The 23,262-nt window shown below is 27.3% G+C and overlaps 1 protein-coding gene across 4 annotated transcripts in view; it reads right to left on the reverse strand.

Annotated features, from left to right (window-relative positions):
* Positions 1-921: 921 nt before the first annotated feature.
* The window catches only part of LOC129965794 (GATOR complex protein WDR24-like), a 29,350-nt gene continuing 7,009 nt past the window's right edge, over positions 922-23,262 (reverse strand). For 3 of the 4 annotated variants that reach the window (XM_056079980.1, XM_056079984.1, XM_056079983.1), the window contains exons 8-13: positions 21,850-22,169; positions 20,743-20,965; positions 7,235-7,803; positions 6,223-6,325; positions 3,628-3,817; positions 922-2,786 (exon numbers count right to left, since the gene is read on the reverse strand). In XM_056079980.1, the coding sequence (XP_055935955.1) occupies positions 2,651-2,786; positions 3,628-3,817; positions 6,223-6,325; positions 7,235-7,803; positions 20,743-20,965; positions 21,850-22,169 (1,541 nt within the window). In that variant the 3' untranslated portion in view covers positions 922-2,650. The remainder of the gene's footprint in view (positions 2,787-3,627; positions 3,818-6,222; positions 6,326-7,234; positions 7,804-20,742; positions 20,966-21,849; positions 22,170-23,262) is intronic. The other variant, XM_056079982.1, reaches the window with a different exon arrangement.

The following is a 23,262-nucleotide window of genomic DNA, read 5'->3' on the forward strand; positions in this document are numbered from 1 at the left end:
TAAATAATTTCAAAATTATAGTAAGTAAGTTTCTAAACAAAAATACAAATTACAATCTCAAATACTGATAGGAAAATTCAAGGAAATTTATAAATATTGAAACAGCATGAAAAATACATATAGAGAAAATAAAAATAATTTTGATAGATATTTATAGTATTTTAATTTGATACTTTTGAATCAAATGCTTTATTCATGCTAATTTTGAAGCAGATACATCTTTTAATATTATATATATATATATATATATATATATATATAATTGATTTTTATATATATATATATATAATTGATCATAATATGATGAAATTTGAGTTACGATAATCAATGCTATCATGATCAAAATAATGCCCCTGATAGCACAAATTTAGCTTACTTGATATTTTACAAAAGGTTTTTATTTGTGAAAGGCAATAGCAAAATTGCAAATGACTAAGTATTTAAAACCATCTGATATGACAATTTAAATAATTATGCATGAATTCAGATGATATGACAATACCAGCTAGTAACTAAAAGACCATATTCACCAGAAGAACTCTCAACAGATGTTTGAAATTACATCTATTTCTAGATCAAAAATTAATATTGAAACTCCCCACCATACCATACCATAAAAACAAGTGATGAGATCAATCTCAAATTCCTAAAATGATTAAGAAAAATAAAATTATTATTTATACCACCTATTTGCACCTAGTATTAATTTATGCTTGTTCAGTTTAGGGATAAGTCCTCAAACTAACCAAAAAATTATTAAAAAAATATCAGAATTCAAAAAATTTGTGAAGTGACATGACTTACATGTCAAATATCATCACTCACAGAACATAACGACAAACCTTCTCTACATAAAACTCATTAAAACACTTGCAGTATTATATATATATATATATATATATATATATATATATATATATATATATATATATATATATATTCCCTCTTCATGTGGCTGAACAATCACATTAATGAGATAGTAAAATAAATACCTAAGGTTTAAAAGAATCTCACAATATTCACCTTATATCAAGATGTACAATTAACTTAATATAAAATCAGAACTCTAATACAGAAATTTATTTTCCTCAGAAGTAATCCTTAGTTATTCCATGGCAGTCTGTTTATGTATCCACACCCATTTAGTAGCCAATATAATCCTCCCAACATTTCAATTCAATTCCTTTGCAGAATTCAATTCAATGTATCTTTTTAAAGATATTCAAGTTCTTGCAATTAACGAGATCAACAATTCCTAGCAGATTATTTAAAAGTCATGTACAGTATTTCCAGTTCATTATTATTAAATATAGGAACCTGTAGGGTTGAAAGTTTTATCAAATTTACTAAAATACAATTTAAATTAAATAATAGTAAAAATTTGTTTTGGTTTGATTTAAGATGATACTATTATGGATGTAAATTTGTATACAGAAATTCTTTTTGATATAATTTAATTCATATAGAGTATCTAATAATTTTGCTAAATACAGCTAAAGATCAATAGTAAGAGCATTAAAGATTAGAAGGAAAATATTTTAAAAAAAGTTCTAAAAAATGTAAATGTCTTTTTCATGTCTCATTAAATTTAAGGCCTTACAAGGAAGGTCATATTACATCTCAGAATTTAATCACTATTTCACACAATGGACCTTATTCCACTATATGCTTTGTTTTATCCATGTCAAGAAAAAGAATATTTTCACTTACAAAAAATAAAAACACTCCACAATTAGTTCAAGTAAAAACAAAAATAGATAATCCTATAAACAACTGGATATCTCATAAAACATTTGGGCAATACCAATACATACATTAGTAATTGATGGTTATAAAAACTAATTAATAGTTAGTACAATAAATATATTGTACTGTATATATTGTATTGCATTTGTAAATAAATATATTTCTTTCCAAATATTTTCACACACTTTATGATATTTAGATATTTTGTGAGGGCAAACAATTATTAAAAAAAATGAAATACAAAATGTTGTTGGTAAAAACACCCTGTTTAGGAAGAAGACATACACATTTAAGAAAAAAACATATGCATTTTAACAAAACCATTTAACACAACTATTTAAATTTTATGATGGCATACAAAGTCTAGCTTTATTTCATATTTTACAATATAAACTGATAAACCAGTTGATGACGTAGAATGATATGAAGCAACTGGTATGTAATCATATGATTAATTTGACATCACCTCAACAGAAGATCAAAAGATTAATGAGATCAGAAATTTATAATAATAGTCTATCAGATACACAAAAATAAGTTTAATAAAATATGGCAGTACAAACTGCAAAGTTTTCAGTAGAACTTAATTTAAGTCCTATTAAAGTAAATTATTATATCACATTTACAAATTAAATGTGAAAATCATTTTCTATTAAAATTAAAGCAATGCTAAATGAATCAGTGCATATAAAACATTGCTCTAATTAAAAGTCTACAAATAAATATATTCAAATGCCAATGGTTTATCAATGCTAGGCAAATGCATGTAAAACAATAAAAATAACTTATACTTCATTTTATGCCAAAACTAGATTTAGATATTATAATTTAAAACATAGGAACATTCTGTAGTTATTCAGTACCAAAATATATTTACAAATTTACATTAATTATCACCTTTATGTTATGTAAATTCACATAAATGACCACATCCAGTAGGACATTCAGGTGTTTCTTTAAACCATTCTTGTAAATGCTGCAAATGACCACCATGGGCACAACCTTGACACCAAACATACACACCTCGTACAATTTGATGACTGGGAAAAAAAAAAAAAAAATTATATTAAAAATTAGCTGAAAATACTTAATTTTTCTTAGATAATAAATAATGAATTTGGTTCAATTTTTTCAGGGAAGAGGATAATACTGGCATGAGTTGTATAACTAAGATACATAATTGAAAAACAAGTTGACAAAAATATAAATAAAAAAATAAAATTACAAAATAAAGGATCGTGAAGATTTAAAAATATATCCTAAATAGCACAGGCATTTAGAATATATGAAAAGAACAGGGGTAAATATTTGTACGACATGGGATTTTAAAATATTATTTCCTTCTAATATGTTAAAAAAAATTTTCATACAGTAATAAAAAATAAGGGAAATCTCCCAATATTTATATTTGGTTAAAATGAATAATGAAGATGCTAATATAATTTAGGTAAAGAAAATAAATTAAACACTTTATTTAAAAAAAAAAAAACTTATTCTTTATATTTAAAAAAAAAAAAAAACAATTTTCAAGAAAAATTTCTAAAAGTGTTGCATCATATAACAAAATTTATGCAGATTTCAACTGAAAGCACAATTCTAACAAATCTATTTTATTGCTGAAAGTGTAGTAAGATGTCATGCTTTATAATAGACATTTATTTTAGACAGCATTACATACGGAATTAATGACAATGAATATGCAGTACAAGGAACAAAAATAAAACATAAAAAAAATCACTTAGAAATTTATGGATTATCTTGAAAAAGCATTAATTGCAGTACAAAGTAAATAATTGCAGTAAGACATACATTGCATCCAATTTTATTACTTTTATAAAAATTAATGATTTATTTAAAATTCTTGAATTGATAAATGCTTACCAGATAACACATACAGACATTTCTTTACAAGTATTACAAAACCATCCTACTGAGTTCAAGTATTTATTGCAATTCCCACAAAGTGTGTGTACAATTGTTGATTGCTGGTTCATAGAATTTATGGCAGGAAGACTACTCAAAGCTATCACTTCGTTAGAAATGTTCCACAATTTAAAATGACTCAATAATTCTGAAAAATTAATAAAATATTAATATTAATAATAAAAATTAATATTAATAATAAAAATTAATATTAATAATTAATATTAATAATTAAAAATAAAATATTAATATTAATAATAAAATATTAATACATGCATAATGTTTGGAATAAGTGGAAATTTAAGTACGTAAGAGATTATTTAGAGAGTATGTACAAGAAATTATTTTTCACACATATACAAATAATAATTAATTTAAACAAAGCGATCATTCAAATAATCATAAACAAGAATAAATTATTTTATTTATTTGACATTGTTATAATGGATTTTGTTCATATGGTGCTAAACGAACAAAATTATGAATTAAATAACCATTTGCAAAGATTAACAATATTATCATGTAAGAATTGGCTTTTTTTTTTATTAATGGGTTTATGTATATATAAAAAAAGCTAAATATAAAGACCATGAGTCATCAAGAGACTATGAAAAATGCTTTTAAATAGGAATCGTAGAAAACCTTCAAAATGTTTAGATTTTAAAATTACTGCCATCCATCTACTTTTAATTTTAATCAGATTATTGAAAATATTTCTGCAGAAAGATTATAGGCAGAAACTCAATCTAACTTTATAAAAGTATTTTAATTGGCTCAATTTAACAAAACTAATAATAAGTTTTAAAAATTCAACTCTTGGTAATCAAAATTTATACAGCAAAATAAAAATTTTCTCACGAAATAACTTGAAATCTGCAATACCAGTTTTTTTACTATCTTTATTAGATTTTTTTTTCTCTTAAGAGAAAAATAAAAATATAATAGATTCTAAAGTCATAATAAAATAATATTTGTTTTAATATTTCTGAACCATAACAACATTTATAAAAAAACTACAATGATTTTGTTTTGAAGTATGTAATATATTATTTAAAAGCTCTTATTGTAATTATAGATATTAAAAAATTGATCTCAGATTAATACATTTTCTTAATTTCAAAACTTATTCAAAGGATTTAATGAAGTCATGTTCCTGCATTGTAATTTTGAGAATGCTGCACCTTTAAATCATTTATAGAGCATATGTTTAGTTACACTTTTGCCCATTTAATTAATCTTGAATAGTTTAATACTTAGTAAATAAAATAATTTTTTATTTGAGGTACATGCATTTTTTATTAAAAGATTTAAGTTCTAAATTAATTTCTTAAAATGATTTTACAGCATTCCTTATTATAGAAATAAAGATATATATATCTATAATTGAATAATTTTAAAAATCTGAAGTGTAGAATTAAAATATATACACAAGCAGGGGAATTATTTTCATTTGTATTTAATAGAAGTTTTATGGTAAAAAATCTCTAGTGTAAATTAAAATATATACACATACAGGAAAATTATTTTCATCTATATTTAACATGAGTTTTACAGTAAAATTTAAATAAGTATTACTGAATGTCATTTACTAACATTATTGAAAACAATTTTTAAACAAAATCCGTATTTCTTTTGTATTCAGGGAAAAGATGAATATTTTTTGCTTGATACTAATGCAAATATTTAAAGGATCCCCCCCCCACCTTCTACCAAGCCAACTGTGTTATATTTCAAAACAGAGATTTTTAAAATCATGGATCATGTCTTGAAGTAGGATCATAAAAAAATAATATATAAGTTGATGAAACTTCCGCATATTATTTTCTTCTAGATTATTTAACAGACAATAAAATTGGTGTTGTGGGAAGGGGATAATTTAAATTCATTTGACAAATAGTTACTTTATATTAACTTATTTTTCATTAAATGATTTCTTGTACTCTTCATTATTTTAAAATTTTAAGGCAACAAAAACAGAATTTATCCTAAAAAGAATCACTGATAATTATGCAACCACTAACATTTATAAATAGAATAGTGTTTTATGCAATGCAAAACTCAGTAATATCCCACAAGGAAATGTTTATTTGTTATAGCGCAATGGCAATGGAATGGGAAAATAATCAAATCCTATTTCCATATTTTTTATTGAAAAATATGAAAATATGCTTTAAAAAAAAAGGAAATTTTTTTAAATATCATTTTTATCTATTATTAGAAAGAAAAAATGCATCAGATTGTCAAAAATGAACATTAGATATCAAATTAACTATGTTAGTCCATAAATCTATACATTAAAAAAAAGTTCAACAAAGTTTATATGCAAGTCATTGTTGCAGCAATATAGTGAAACATCTATAATAATATGAAAATATACATAATTAGAAATAATATTTAATTAAAATTAATTGATTACATTTGCTGCACAAATTCCTGTCTTTCCAACCAATTATTGTTAATTTCTAAGTATATCTTAAATGTATGGATAATTCACCATAAAAACAAAATTGTTTAAAATAATTGATTTTTAAAAAAATCAGAATAAGAACTAACCTAGATATGAATGAAACCACTGTTCTTGTAAGCTCTCTTTCACAACATTTTTTACTTTATCACCCAGAACAAGTAGGACAGAAACAGCCATTTGCACATCTCCCTAAAGAATAATTGTATAAACAAAAATATAAATATGAAGCATTGAAATGAACTAGTGAAAATTAAAATTGGACCTATTTGTTCATAGCTTAGAAGATGATTTTTTTCTAATGCATGTTTTTACTCCGTATTGATTTTCTTAAAAAAAACACACACACATTTATCTTGTTTATATTAAAATGCATTTATTTTGTCTGATAGAGTTGCAAGATAATCAACCAAGACACCAAAAACTTATTTATTCTCAATTTTCTATATATTATTTGATGATTTATAATGAAAGTACACCTGGCAAGGCATTAATGTCATTGTACATATTACAGAAAATTTTGATTTAATTTCAAGTTTTAATAATGTACAATTTACGAAGAAAATCATATGTATTTTAAAATAAAATTTTGATAAACCTTATTTTACAGCCAGCATCAAAATTTCTAGAGACTAAATTTATCTTTAACAATGATTACCATCAATGAATTACTTCTAATACAATACAGGTTTAGTGCAATGCTAAATTAATTATTTTCCGTTACAAAAAAAAAAAAAAAAAAAAAAAAAAAAAAGGCTGAATGAAAAATAGTCCAATTCTAATACACAATGTAAATGTATTTTGTAAGATTTAACTGTTAATATTAAAATATGGAATTCTAAAAAAATATAATAAAAATCATTTTTTCCCCATGTGTGTTCGTTTTCAATAACTAATGATTCAATATGCTCAGGGAAACTGATAAAAATCCATTTTTCAATTACTTTTTCAAAACTGTTATAAAATTAATACATCAGAAGGTAAATTTCAAACACATTGAATGGTAATATCTTACATTTATGGGAAGTAACTGCTTTTTTTAAATAGTCTGCTTAAAAATAAAACATTTTATTCAGATAATTGAAGAAAAAGCAGCATTACCTGTTCTGCATAAAATTCTAACATATCAGCAACATGGCCAGAGAAATCCCAAGCAGGAAATTTAGGTGTACTGCACAAAGCTAACATCATATTTTGTTCCTCTTCTTCATTACCTCCAAAATCACGATCAGACAATTCTTCTGCAGCACAGAGGGGAGAATTGGGTATGTTTGCAATTTCTGGAGGTGGAGATCCATCACCTAAAGGATGACGCAAATTGAAGGCTTCTCTTGGCAATGTCCAGTCTTCTTCTGTTGGCATTGTAGACATCTGAGTGAAGTCCAATACACGAAAATAATCAGCTTCACCATCACCAAAGTAGAAATCACCCTGTACAAATTCACTGGAGAAATAGGTTATAGTGTTTTCATGCTCTGTGTTTCCAGAATCCGAATCATCCTCAGGATTTTCAGCAGTTCCTTTCTCGCCAGCAACGTGGCTGCCACCACTCACATGACGACTTCCTGATTTGCTGCTATTGTGATGGTTACGATATGTGGTTCCATTATTGATGCGTACAGAATGTTTTACCATGCTGTCTTGAGATGTTTCCAATACTGTGTATGGAACTAAAATAATAATAATTTTAAATAATGGGTTGGCAAATGAATGATTGCAAAATTCAATAAAAAAGAAAATTCAAAATTTTATATGAAATATAACTTTATTACATATTGTGAACTTTGTTGACCTTTTGACATCTTTTAGTCAGTGTGAAATTTCCATGGTCTTAAAAATAACTTAAATGAAAATTTACTAAATAGTTTTATTAAAAATGCTACCATATTAGAAGTTTTGCATGGAATGCAATAAATGGAAATTTGAAGGCACAAGGTGATGACTATATGGTGGATTTGACAAAGCATTACAACCCAACTTCAATTTTTGGACAGCAATCAAAGATGTGTGGGGCTTTGCATTATTACATTAAGAAAACAACACCCTTAAGATTTACTAATTCTGGCTTCTTTTTTAAAAACTCAATTGAATGAATTGTTGGACATAAATATTAAAATCAATCTTTTTTTTTTTTTTTTAATCAAAGATGAAAGTGCAGAATTCCTTTATAAATTCAGCAAACAGAACACACAATCTTTTGATGTTATCTAGGCTGGTTCATCATACTTCGACCACAATTTCATTAATTTTGTTACATGCTATCCACTTTTTATTGCCAGCAATCAAACATTTCAAAAGTGAATCATAGATGTTAATTCCTTGTGTCAAATGAATTTCTTTACGCTAAAGAAGGGTCCATAAATGGAGTTTCTTGACATAATCAAGCTATTCTAATACTTCTGAATGAATGCATATGATGCATTGATCTTTTTTTTTTTTTTAATCAAAGATGAAAGTGCAGAATTCCTTTATAAATTCAGCAAACAGAACACACAATCTTTTGATGTTATCTAGGCTGGTTCATCATACTTCGACCACAATTTCATTAATTTTGTTACATGCTATCCACTTTTTATTGCCAGCAATCAAACATTTCAAAAGTGAATCATAGATGTTAATTCCTTGTGTCAAATGAATTTCTTTACGCTAAAGAAGGGTCCATAAATGGAGTTTCTTGACATAATCAAGCTATTCTAATACTTCTGAATGAATGCATATGATGCATTGATCTTTTTTTTTTTTTTAATCAAAGATGAAAGTGCAGAATTCCTTTATAAATTCAGCAAACAGAACACACAATCTTTTGATGTTATTTAGGCTGGTTCATCATACTTCGACCACAATTTCATTAATTTTGTTACATGCTATCCACTTTTTATTGCCAGCAATCAAACATTTCAAAAGTGAATCATAGATGTTAATTCCTTGTGTCAAATGAATTTCTTTACGCTAAAGAAGGGTCCATAAATGGAGTTTCTTGACATAATCAAGCTATTCTAATACTTCTGAATGAATGCATATGATGCATTGATCTTTTTTTTTTTTTTTTAATCAAAGATGAAAGTGCAGAATTCCTTTATAAATTCAGCAAACAGAACACACAATCTTTTGATGTTATCTAGGCTGGTTCATCATACTTCGACCACAATTTCATTAATTTTGTTACATGCTATCCACTTTTTATTGCCAGCAATCAAACATTTCAAAAGTGAATCATAGATGTTAATTCCTTGTGTCAAATGAATTTTTTTACGCTAAAGAAGGGTCCATAAATGGAGTTTCTTGACATAATCAAGCTATTCTAATACTTCTGAATGAATGCATATGATGCATTGATCTTTTTTTTTTTTTTTTAATCAAACATGAAAGTGCAGAATTCCTTTATAAATTCAGCAAACAGAACACACAATCTTTTGATGTTATCTAGGCTGGTTCATCATACTTCGACCACAATTTCATTAATTTTGTTACATGCTATCCACTTTTTATTGCCAGCAATCAAACATTTCAAAAGTGAATCATAGATGTTAATTCCTTGTGTCAAATGAATTTCTTTACGCTAAAGAAGGGTCCATAAATGGAGTTTCTTGACATAATCAAGCTATTCTAATACTTCTGAATGAATGCATATGATGCATTGATCTTTTTTTTTTTTTTTAATCAAACATGAAAGTGCAGAATTCCTTTATAAATTCAGCAAACAGAACACACAATCTTTTGATGTTATCTAGGCTGGTTCATCATACTTCGACCACAATTTCATTAATTTTGTTACATGCTATCCACTTTTTATTGCCAGCAATCAAACATTTCAAAAGTGAATCATAGATGTTAATTCCTTGTGTCAAATGAATTTCTTTACGCTAAAGAAGGGTCCATAAATGGAGTTTCTTGACATAATCAAGCTATTCTAATACTTCTGAATGAATGCATATGATGCATTGATCTTTTTTTTTTTTTTTTAATCAAACATGAAAGTGCAGAATTCCTTTATAAATTCAGCAAACAGAACACACAATCTTTTGATGTTATCTAGGCTGGTTCATCATACTTCGACCACAATTTCATTAATTTTGTTACATGCTATCCACTTTTTATTGCCAGCAATCAAACATTTCAAAAGTGAATCATAGATGTTAATTCCTTGTGTCAAATGAATTTCTTTACGCTAAAGAAGGGTCCATAAATGGAGTTTCTTGACATAATCAAGCTATTCTAATACTTCTGAATGAATGCATATGATGCATTGATCTTTTTTTTTTTTTTTAATCAAAGATGAAAGTGCAGAATTCCTTTATAAATTCAGCAAACAGAACACACAATCTTTTGATGTTATCTAGGCTGGTTCATCATACTTCGACCACAATTTCATTAATTTTGTTACATGCTATCCACTTTTTATTGCCAGCAATCAAACATTTCAAAAGTGAATCATAGATGTTAATTCCTTGTGTCAAATGAATTTCTTTACGCTAAAGAAGGGTCCATAAATGGAGTTTCTTGACATAATCAAGCTATTCTAATACTTCTGAATGAATGCATATGATGCATTGATCTTTTTTTTTTTTTTTAATCAAACATGAAAGTGCAGAATTCCTTTATAAATTCAGCAAACAGAACACACAATCTTTTGATGTTATCTAGGCTGGTTCATCATACTTCGACCACAATTTCATTAATTTTGTTACATGCTATCCACTTTTTATTGCCAGCAATCAAACATTTCAAAAGTGAATCATAGATGTTAATTCCTTGTGTCAAATGAATTTCTTTACGCTAAAGAAGGGTCCATAAATGGAGTTTCTTGACATAATCAAGCTATTCTAATACTTCTGAATGAATGCATATGATGCATTGATCTTTTTTTTCTTTTTTTTTTTTTTTAATCAAACATGAAAGTGCAGAATTCCTTTATAAATTCAGCAAACAGAACACACAATCTTTTGATGTTATCTAGGCTGGTTCATCATACTTCGACCACAATTTCATTAATTTTGTTACATGCTATCCACTTTTTATTGCCAGCAATCAAACATTTCAAAAGTGAATCATAGATGTTAATTCCTTGTGTCAAATGAATTTCTTTACGCTAAAGAAGGGTCCATAAATGGAGTTTCTTGACATAATCAAGCTATTCTAATACTTCTGAATGAATGCATATGATGCATTGATCTTTTTTTTTTTTTTTTAATCAAACATGAAAGTGCAGAATTCCTTTATAAATTCAGCAAACAGAACACACAATCTTTTGATGTTATCTAGGCTGGTTCATCATACTTCGACCACAATTTCATTAATTTTGTTACATGCTATCCACTTTTTATTGCCAGCAATCAAACATTTCAAAAGTGAATCATAGATGTTAATTCCTTGTGTCAAATGAATTTCTTTACGCTAAAGAAGGGTCCATAAATGGAGTTTCTTGACATAATCAAGCTATTCTAATACTTCTGAATGAATGCATATGATGCATTGATCTTTTTTTTTTTTTTTAATCAAAGATGAAAGTGCAGAATTCCTTTATAAATTCAGCAAACAGAACACACAATCTTTTGATGTTATCTAGGCTGGTTCATCATACTTCGACCACAATTTCATTAATTTTGTTACATGCTATCCACTTTTTATTGCCAGCAATCAAACATTTCAAAAGTGAATCATAGATGTTAATTCCTTGTGTCAAATGAATTTCTTTACGCTAAAGAAGGGTCCATAAATGGAGTTTCTTGACATAATCAAGCTATTCTAATACTTCTGAATGAATGCATATGATGCATTGATCTTTTTTTTTTTTTTTTAATCAAACATGAAAGTGCAGAATTCCTTTATAAATTCAGCAAACAGAACACACAATCTTTTGATGTTATCTAGGCTGGTTCATCATACTTCGACCACAATTTCATTAATTTTGTTACATGCTATCCACTTTTTATTGCCAGCAATCAAACATTTCAAAAGTGAATCATAGATGTTAATTCCTTGTGTCAAATGAATTTCTTTACGCTAAAGAAGGGTCCATAAATGGAGTTTCTTGACATAATCAAGCTATTCTAATACTTCTGAATGAATGCATATGATGCATTGATCTTTTTTTTCTTTTTTTTTTTTTTAATCAAACATGAAAGTGCAGAATTCCTTTATAAATTCAGCAAACAGAACACACAATCTTTTGATGTTATCTAGGCTGGTTCATCATACTTCGACCACAATTTCATTAATTTTGTTACATGCTATCCACTTTTTATTGCCAGCAATCAAACATTTCAAAAGTGAATCATAGATGTTAATTCCTTGTGTCAAATGAATTTCTTTACGCTAAAGAAGGGTCCATAAATGGAGTTTCTTGACATAATCAAGCTATTCTAATACTTCTGAATGAATGCATATGATGCATTGATCTTTTTTTTTTTTTTTAATCAAAGATGAAAGTGCAGAATTCCTTTATAAATTCAGCAAACAGAACACACAATCTTTTGATGTTATCTAGGCTGGTTCATCATACTTCGACCACAATTTCATTAATTTTGTTACATGCTATCCACTTTTTATTGCCAGCAATCAAACATTTCAAAAGTGAATCATAGATGTTAATTCCTTGTGTCAAATGAATTTCTTTACGCTAAAGAAGGGTCCATAAATGGAGTTTCTTGACATAATCAAGCTATTCTAATACTTCTGAATGAATGCATATGATGCATTGATCTTTTTTTTTTTTTTAATCAAAGATGAAAGTGCAGAATTCCTTTATAAATTCAGCAAACAGAACACACAATCTTTTGATGTTATCTAGGCTGGTTCATCATACTTCGACCACAATTTCATTAATTTTGTTACATGCTATCCACTTTTTATTGCCAGCAATCAAACATTTCAAAAGTGAATCATAGATGTTAATTCCTTGTGTCAAATGAATTTCTTTACGCTAAAGAAGGGTCCATAAATGGAGTTTCTTGACATAATCAAGCTATTCTAATACTTCTGAATGAATGCATATGATGCATTGATCTTTTTTTTTTTTTTTAATCAAAGATGAAAGTGCAGAATTCCTTTATAAATTCAGCAAACAGAACACACAATCTTTTGATGTTATCTAGGCTGGTTCATCATACTTCGACCACAATTTCATTAATTTTGTTACATGCTATCCACTTTTTATTGCCAGCAATCAAACATTTCAAAAGTGAATCATAGATGTTAATTCCTTGTGTCAAATGAATTTCTTTACGCTAAAGAAGGGTCCATAAATGGAGTTTCTTGACATAATCAAGCTATTCTAATACTTCTGAATGAATGCATATGATGCATTGATCTTTTTTTTTTTTTTTAATCAAAGATGAAAGTGCAGAATTCCTTTATAAATTCAGCAAACAGAACACACAATCTTTTGATGTTATCTAGGCTGGTTCATCATACTTCGACCACAATTTCATTAATTTTGTTACATGCTATCCACTTTTTATTGCCAGCAATCAAACATTTCAAAAGTGAATCATAGATGTTAATTCCTTGTGTCAAATGAATTTTTTTACGCTAAAGAAGGGTCCATAAATGGAGTTTCTTGACATAATCAAGCTATTCTAATACTTCTGAATGAATGCATATGATGCATTGATCTTTTTTTTTTTTTTTTAATCAAACATGAAAGTGCAGAATTCCTTTATAAATTCAGCAAACAGAACACACAATCTTTTGATGTTATCTAGGCTGGTTCATCATACTTCGACCACAATTTCATTAATTTTGTTACATGCTATCCACTTTTTATTGCCAGCAATCAAACATTTCAAAAGTGAATCATAGATGTTAATTCCTTGTGTCAAATGAATTTCTTTACGCTAAAGAAGGGTCCATAAATGGAGTTTCTTGACATAATCAAGCTATTCTAATACTTCTGAATGAATGCATATGATGCATTGATCTTTTTTTTTTTTTTTAATCAAACATGAAAGTGCAGAATTCCTTTATAAATTCAGCAAACAGAACACACAATCTTTTGATGTTATCTAGGCTGGTTCATCATACTTCGACCACAATTTCATTAATTTTGTTACATGCTATCCACTTTTTATTGCCAGCAATCAAACATTTCAAAAGTGAATCATAGATGTTAATTCCTTGTGTCAAATGAATTTCTTTACGCTAAAGAAGGGTCCATAAATGGAGTTTCTTGACATAATCAAGCTATTCTAATACTTCTGAATGAATGCATATGATGCATTGATCTTTTTTTTTTTTTTTTAATCAAACATGAAAGTGCAGAATTCCTTTATAAATTCAGCAAACAGAACACACAATCTTTTGATGTTATCTAGGCTGGTTCATCATACTTCGACCACAATTTCATTAATTTTGTTACATGCTATCCACTTTTTATTGCCAGCAATCAAACATTTCAAAAGTGAATCATAGATGTTAATTCCTTGTGTCAAATGAATTTCTTTACGCTAAAGAAGGGTCCATAAATGGAGTTTCTTGACATAATCAAGCTATTCTAATACTTCTGAATGAATGCATATGATGCATTGATCTTTTTTTTTTTTTTTAATCAAAGATGAAAGTGCAGAATTCCTTTATAAATTCAGCAAACAGAACACACAATCTTTTGATGTTATCTAGGCTGGTTCATCATACTTCGACCACAATTTCATTAATTTTGTTACATGCTATCCACTTTTTATTGCCAGCAATCAAACATTTCAAAAGTGAATCATAGATGTTAATTCCTTGTGTCAAATGAATTTCTTTACGCTAAAGAAGGGTCCATAAATGGAGTTTCTTGACATAATCAAGCTATTCTAATACTTCTGAATGAATGCATATGATGCATTGATCTTTTTTTTCTTTTTTTTTTTTTTTAATCAAACATGAAAGTGCAGAATTCCTTTATAAATTCAGCAAACAGAACACACAATCTTTTGATGTTATCTAGGCTGGTTCATCATACTTCGACCACAATTTCATTAATTTTGTTACATGCTATCCACTTTTTATTGCCAGCAATCAAACATTTCAAAAGTGAATCATAGATGTTAATTCCTTGTGTCAAATGAATTTCTTTACGCTAAAGAAGGGTCCATAAATGGAGTTTCTTGACATAATCAAGCTATTCTAATACTTCTGAATGAATGCATATGATGCATTGATCTTTTTTTTTTTTTTTAATCAAAGATGAAAGTGCAGAATTCCTTTATAAATTCAGCAAACAGAACACACAATCTTTTGATGTTATCTAGGCTGGTTCATCATACTTCGACCACAATTTCATTAATTTTGTTACATGCTATCCACTTTTTATTGCCAGCAATCAAACATTTCAAAAGTGAATCATAGATGTTAATTCCTTGTGTCAAATGAATTTCTTTACGCTAAAGAAGGGTCCATAAATGGAGTTTCTTGACATAATCAAGCTATTCTAATACTTCTGAATGAATGCATATGATGCATTGATCTTTTTTTTTTTTTTTTAATCAAACATGAAAGTGCAGAATTCCTTTATAAATTCAGCAAACAGAACACACAATCTTTTGATGTTATCTAGGCTGGTTCATCATACTTCGACCACAATTTCATTAATTTTGTTACATGCTATCCACTTTTTATTGCCAGCAATCAAACATTTCAAAAGTGAATCATAGATGTTAATTCCTTGTGTCAAATGAATTTCTTTACGCTAAAGAAGGGTCCATAAATGGAGTTTCTTGACATAATCAAGCTATTCTAATACTTCTGAATGAATGCATATGATGCATTGATCTTTTTTTTTTTTTTTAATCAAAGATGAAAGTGCAGAATTCCTTTATAAATTCAGCAAACAGAACACACAATCTTTTGATGTTATCTAGGCTGGTTCATCATACTTCGACCACAATTTCATTAATTTTGTTACATGCTATCCACTTTTTATTGCCAGCAATCAAACATTTCAAAAGTGAATCATAGATGTTAATTCCTTGTGTCAAATGAATTTCTTTACGCTAAAGAAGGGTCCATAAATGGAGTTTCTTGACATAATCAAGCTATTCTAATACTTCTGAATGAATGCATATGATGCATTGATCTTTTTTTTTTTTTTTTAATCAAAGATGAAAGTGCAGAATTCCTTTATAAATTCAGCAAACAGAACACACAATCTTTTGATGTTATCTAGGCTGGTTCATCATACTTCGACCACAATTTCATTAATTTTGTTACATGCTATCCACTTTTTATTGCCAGCAATCAAACATTTCAAAAGTGAATCATAGATGTTAATTCCTTGTGTCAAATGAATTTCTTTACGCTAAAGAAGGGTCCATAAATGGAGTTTCTTGACATAATCAAGCTATTCTAATACTTCTGAATGAATGCATATGATGCATTGATCTTTTTTTTTTTTTTTAATCAAAGATGAAAGTGCAGAATTCCTTTATAAATTCAGCAAACAGAACACACAATCTTTTGATGTTATCTAGGCTGGTTCATCATACTTCGACCACAATTTCATTAATTTTGTTACATGCTATCCACTTTTTATTGCCAGCAATCAAACATTTCAAAAGTGAATCATAGATGTTAATTCCTTGTGTCAAATGAATTTCTTTACGCTAAAGAAGGGTCCATAAATGGAGTTTCTTGACATAATCAAGCTATTCTAATACTTCTGAATGAATGCATATGATGCATTGATCTTTTTTTTTTTTTTAATCAAAGATGAAAGTGCAGAATTCCTTTATAAATTCAGCAAACAGAACACACAATCTTTTGATGTTATCTAGGCTGGTTCATCATACTTCGACCACAATTTCATTAATTTTGTTACATGCTATCCACTTTTTATTGCCAGCAATCAAACATTTCAAAAGTGAATCATAGATGTTAATTCCTTGTGTCAAATGAATTTCTTTACGCTAAAGAAGGGTCCATAAATGGAGTTTCTTGACATAATCAAGCTATTCTAATACTTCTGAATGAATGCATATGATGCATTGATCTTTTTTTTTTTTTTTAATCAAAGATGAAAGTGCAGAATTCCTTTATAAATTCAGCAAACAGAACACACAATCTTTTGATGTTATCTAGGCTGGTTCATCATACTTCGACCACAATTTCATTAATTTTGTTACATGCTATCCACTTTTTATTGCCAGCAATCAAACATTTCAAAAGTGAATCATAGATGTTAATTCCTTGTGTCAAATGAATTTCTTTACGCTAAAGAAGGGTCCATAAATGGAGTTTCTTGACATAATCAAGCTATTCTAATACTTCTGAATGAATGCATATGATGCATTGATCTTTTTTTTTTTTTTTAATCAAAGATGAAAGTGCAGAATTCCTTTATAAATTCAGCAAACAGAACACACAATCTTTTGATGTTATCTAGGCTGGTTCATCATACTTCGACCACAATTTCATTAATTTTGTTACATGCTATCCACTTTTTATTGCCAGCAATCAAACATTTCAAAAGTGAATCATAGATGTTAATTCCTTGTGTCAAATGAATTTCTTTACGCTAAAGAAGGGTCCATAAATGGAGTTTCTTGACATAATCAAGCTATTCTAATACTTCTGAATGAATGCATATGATGCATTGATCTTTTTTTTTTTTTTTTAATCAAAGATGAAAGTGCAGAATTCCTTTATAAATTCAGCAAACAGAACACACAATCTTTTGATGTTATCTAGGCTGGTTCATCATACTTCGACCACAATTTCATTAATTTTGTTACATGCTATCCACTTTTTATTGCCAGCAATCAAACATTTCAAAAGTGAATCATAGATGTTAATTCCTTGTGTCAAATGAATTTCTTTACGCTAATGAAGGGTCCATAAATGGAGTTTCTTGACATAATCAAGCTATTCTAATACTTCTGAATGAATGCATATGATGCATTGATCTTTTTTTTTTTTTTTAATCAAAGATGAAAGTGCAGAATTCCTTTATAAATTCAGCAAACAGAACACACAATCTTTTGATGTTATCTAGGCTGGTTCATCATACTTCGACCACAATTTCATTAATTTTGTTACATGCTATCCACTTTTTATTGCCAGCAATCAAACATTTCAAAAGTGAATCATAGATGTTAATTCCTTGTGTCAAATGAATTTCTTTACGCTAAAGAAGGGTCCATAAATCGAGTTTCTTGACATAATCAAGCTATTCTAATATTTCTAAATGAATGCATATGATGCATTGATCTTTTTTTTTTTTTTTTTTTTTTTTTTGCCTGTTCACAGGTTCTATGACAAGTTCCACTGATAATGAACTTGGCTTTCATCAATTTTAACCAGAAAATCTAAACATTGCATATTTTTGAGTGCAAAAAATCATTTGAATGAACCTATTGTCAAATACATTTGACACTTGTTCTTTCAAAGTTTCATTCCTATTATGGCACATATTTTTGTTTGTGAAACATTTCTGCCTTAGGAACATAATACAATAAAATATGACTTAACTATGCATATTGTCCTTTCATTTTTAAAATGAGATAAAAATAAAAATTAAATCACTAGCCCATAATTTTTTTTTAATAATTGAAGTGCAAATCCAAACAATGAAAACAATATAAGTTAGGTGCTTTCTATATGTTTTCAAAACAAGAGTGTTCTAAAACTATCTATCTATACACAAAATTCCCATTCATTTATTTACACAGCCAATATTTGATAGTATGAAATAAAAAAATAGGTAAACATTCCAACATCTAACTAACATAAGTAACATTTTATGAAATAATGTACGATAAACATAATACAAATTGATTTTTTTCTTTTTTTTCTAAAATGTGAGCAAGATTGAAAAAGCCATGGTTAAAGCCATTGTGCACTAGTAAGGTTATTTGATTTTTTTAGAATGAACAATCAAAATGAGATGAATGGATTTAGTCATTGAATAGCACTAAAAACTATTCATCTATTTGAAACATGGTTTGATTACATCTATTATATGTCTTTTTTTCCTTTTTCAACAATCAGAATAGTAGTCATCCGATTTTAAATCATTTACTGAAATGGCAAAACACTGAGTAATAATCAAAATATGATTAGAATATCTCAAAAATGACCCAATGGAAGACAGGTGGAATAAAAAGTTGAATAAAACCTTTTAATCAATTGCAAGTATGAATGATAAAATCTCTACAAATAATAAAGGTGACTTTACAGGCCAGACCATTCAGCCTGTGACTACAATTTTAACAAATATATATCTTGGAAGGTAGGAATATGCAACTCAAAGTTTTTTTTAAAATTTTTATTAAAAATTTAATAAATTCAAAATTAAAATTAATTATGGTATTTATTTGTGATAACTTCCAAAAATATTACTGCACAGAAATAAATTTTAAATCATTTCATTTTTTTTTATTTCTTTCTGACAACAATAATGCAAATTTTCCCTGAATTTTGAGAAATTAAAAAAAAAAATCCCTCAGTTTTAACAATAGATTATATTATTGCCCTGAAATTCAATTGTTCAATTAAATACTCAATCATCAATCATTGAAAGCAAAAAAGAAGGAAAAAAAAAAAAAAGATTCTGCTTACCATTTGTGTAGTTTAAGAAAGGTAAATGATCAACACATTTACATTTTTAATAGTACTGTTATGTTATAGCATTGATATGCATTAGAAAAGTTCATATATGCAATGAACAAAAAATGTACATAAGATAATTAAAACAACACGACTTTCATGTCTAACAATTTGAAGGAATCTGTGGACATGAAGTTATATCTAAAAAATTCAACTGAATTAAATATAATCAATATTCCCAACAAGCCAGCTGCTGATGAATAAAAAAAAGCAAAAACACCAAAAAAATTCTCCACATTTTTCCCAAAACTTTGTGTTTTTAATTGGAATTAATAAGGATTTTCAATGAATTGAACAAAATCCTTGTAATAAAATAACATATTTGATATCTATTACAAACTGATGCTTAGAGATATTTTCTTGGAAGAGTCATGAAACAGTAAGTTATGTAGAAAAGATTTAATTGAAAAGAAAAATCGAAAAGAAAACTTTAACTGAGAGAAGGTTACTCCTTTCCTCAGCAAACTAACTGATTGCCAAAAGCAGCTAATAGTAAATATAATGTAAATAATCCAAATTATCTAATCAGTCATTCATTCTCAAGAGGGACTTAAAATTTAAAGAAATTAAAGCATTTTTATCAGCATATAAATCATATCTATATATTGCAAGAAAAAGTGTAATGCAGTAAATAAATTTCAACAACTTTTTTCCTGTGTTTCTTATTAGCAATTTTTCTATGCAAATTTTAAAAAGATGTAGCAAATTGAAAAAATTAAAAATATTAGCCAATATTTTTGAATAAAAGTAAAAACATTTTTTTTTAATGAGAAAGAAAATATTATATTCAAGTATAACATTTTAAACTATGAATATAATGGTACTTCGAAGTCAAATATAAAAGAATGAAACAAGGATGAATATATAACATATTGGATAATTAAAATTCACTATTGAATTCTGTCATAGAACACTGAATAAAAAATATATCATAACATATCTCATTAAATTATCAAATTAATATCTGTAAACAAAAACATTAAAAAACTAAAACCTTATCAAAGAGCAAATATCTCAAGATTTACCTTTATCATCTGGTAGCTTATCTTGTGTCATCATGTGAGAATACTCAGACATGAGTATTGATCCAGATGTGTATAGCAATTTCAATATCAGCCAAGTTTGTGCTACTTGAGGGCGATTCAGCTGAGATGCTACATTCGCATTATGTTCACAGAGATCAGGTAATGATTTGCCATGTAGTGAATATCTTTTTGCAGTTTCAATAAACCAGTCCATCTTTAAAGACTATAGAAGAAGAAAAATCAAATATATAAATGTTACCAAAGTCTCATAGTTTTTCAAAGAAATTTTAAGAAATAATACGTGAAAATGGTATTAAAGCTTTATATTTTGCAAAAAAAGTTCAGTTATATTAAAATTTTGATTCAATTGGAAACTTTAGTAATTTAATTAAATTAATAGATCATTTATTCTTCAAATACAAAAACTGTACTCTAAAAAAAGAGAAAAACTCTTCAAACTTGCTTTTTTCTACCTAATGGAATCTTGTTTAGAATTCATAAATATTCACTTGATACAACTGACCAGTGGATAATTATACATTATATCAACATGCTAAATAAATTTTATTTCTTTTAATTCATTTTAACATTTCAACTTAATTTTAATTCAACATCTGCACACTTTTCACATACATCTATATGAATGCCTGCATAATAGGATTATTTTGTAGATAAAAAAATTAGCATTAGAATTCAAAAGAAGAATTAATTGAAGTAAATAAGGTATTATAAAGAAAATAGTCCAAAAAGATCATTAAAAAATAATCATGGAAAGGATACTAAATATTAATAAAAAAATCAATAAGAAGAAAAAAGGATTTTTTTTTTTTTGTTAAATTTAAAAGGCATTAAATTGTTTGCAGTAAAATATCTATATGCATTATGTTTAAATTATACAGAATGGGTATAAAAAAAACTAAATGATTAACAATTCATTGAAAATTTTCTTTTTATATAATCATAAATGTTTCTCACTAAGAAAGCAAGGCATATAAGAGTAATAGATTTTTATAAAAATAGACAACACACCAAAAGAAACTTACAGTGGCATGCAAACTAACATGCAAGACTGACCTCAATCACCTGATAAGAGAAACTTATACCTGCCTCATGCCCATTCATCAAAACTGTTAATGCACTTAAAGATGATCGAAATCTTTCTTGCATTGATGGTAATTTCCTTCCAATATGTAATAATCTTGGAGCTTGGGTTGGTCCTTTGACGTTAAGAGTACAATCTTTGAAAATATTCTGATTGTAAGCATATGACATATCACCACGCGGATTAATGTCCAAACCAACAGGATTTGCACGATCAGCTAGTCGAGAGGCATCCTTAAATGTGTGCTGATATAAAGTGCAGTCTTTGCTAGTAGTAAGCAGAAGATCATGAGTCCTCCAAGCAAAACCTGTTGATGAATTACAAACTAAAATGCAATTCAAGATTAGATATCTAGTTTAAATAAAAAGCTACATTATTAGCTTAAGGCAATGGTTCCCAATCAGTGGTCCACGAAAAAGCTCAACAGCACATAAGAAACAGCTGAAAATAAATGGGGATTTTGAAAATCTTATTTATTGAATGAGGCCGAACAAGTTCAATGACTATCACATGCTGAATTAAAATTTTATAAAAATGTTTGCGAAAATGTATATTTAAATATGGCACACCTATGTATGAGTATGGAAGTAAAAAAAAAAAAAAAAATCATAAAAATGTTTGAAATAATTATTATTAAAATATGATAAAAATCAATTTTCATAATCTATGTATACTTAAATGTGACAAATAAATATTCATCAATGATAAATAATCAGAAAAGTACATGGACTCTTCAAGAAAACACTTCACAGTCCCACCTGCATAAATTTTACGAGAGGAAATCAACGATCCCCCCCCCCAGAAGATTTGTATGCACAAGGTTCAATTTCAGGCTTAGTGGTCCACATATTTCTAAGAGATGGAAACCACTGGCTTAAGGGAATAGTAAACATATTTGAAATATCATATAAATTAGGAAGGCATGCAAATTTTTATACAGAGAGATTTCAAGATGTAAAATAATTTTACTATTACATGTGTTTTTACTCTTTATTTATCATTATAAACTTTATTAAATAAAAATATATTTCATTGTAATAAAGCAGATTCTAGAAATAAAATTTTAAAAAAGATGGGTTAACCAAACAGTTAAAAATGAAATGAAATATTAATAAAAAATCATTAAATAATAGCATATATAAACAAAAAAAAGAATAAAATGCAAGGAAAAGTGGTGCATGATAATTATTGCTGTACTTGATTAAAAATAATGTTAATGGCTACTATTTTTAAATTTCCCAGGACTTATTTAATGTTTCCATGCAAAAATGTAGCAAATGCTCCAATAGCCCCAAATGTAAAAATTTTTAAAAGCTGCTTAAAATTTTTCATGAATGTTAAATAGAAATCATGCAAATAAAGAAAATTTACAATAAATTTCACATTTATGTATGATTTCTATAATTGCATAAATTCTG

Source organism: Argiope bruennichi, chromosome 4 (genome assembly GCF_947563725.1).
Source record: "Argiope bruennichi chromosome 4, qqArgBrue1.1, whole genome shotgun sequence".
Lineage (NCBI taxonomy): Eukaryota > Metazoa > Arthropoda > Arachnida > Araneae > Araneidae > Argiope > Argiope bruennichi.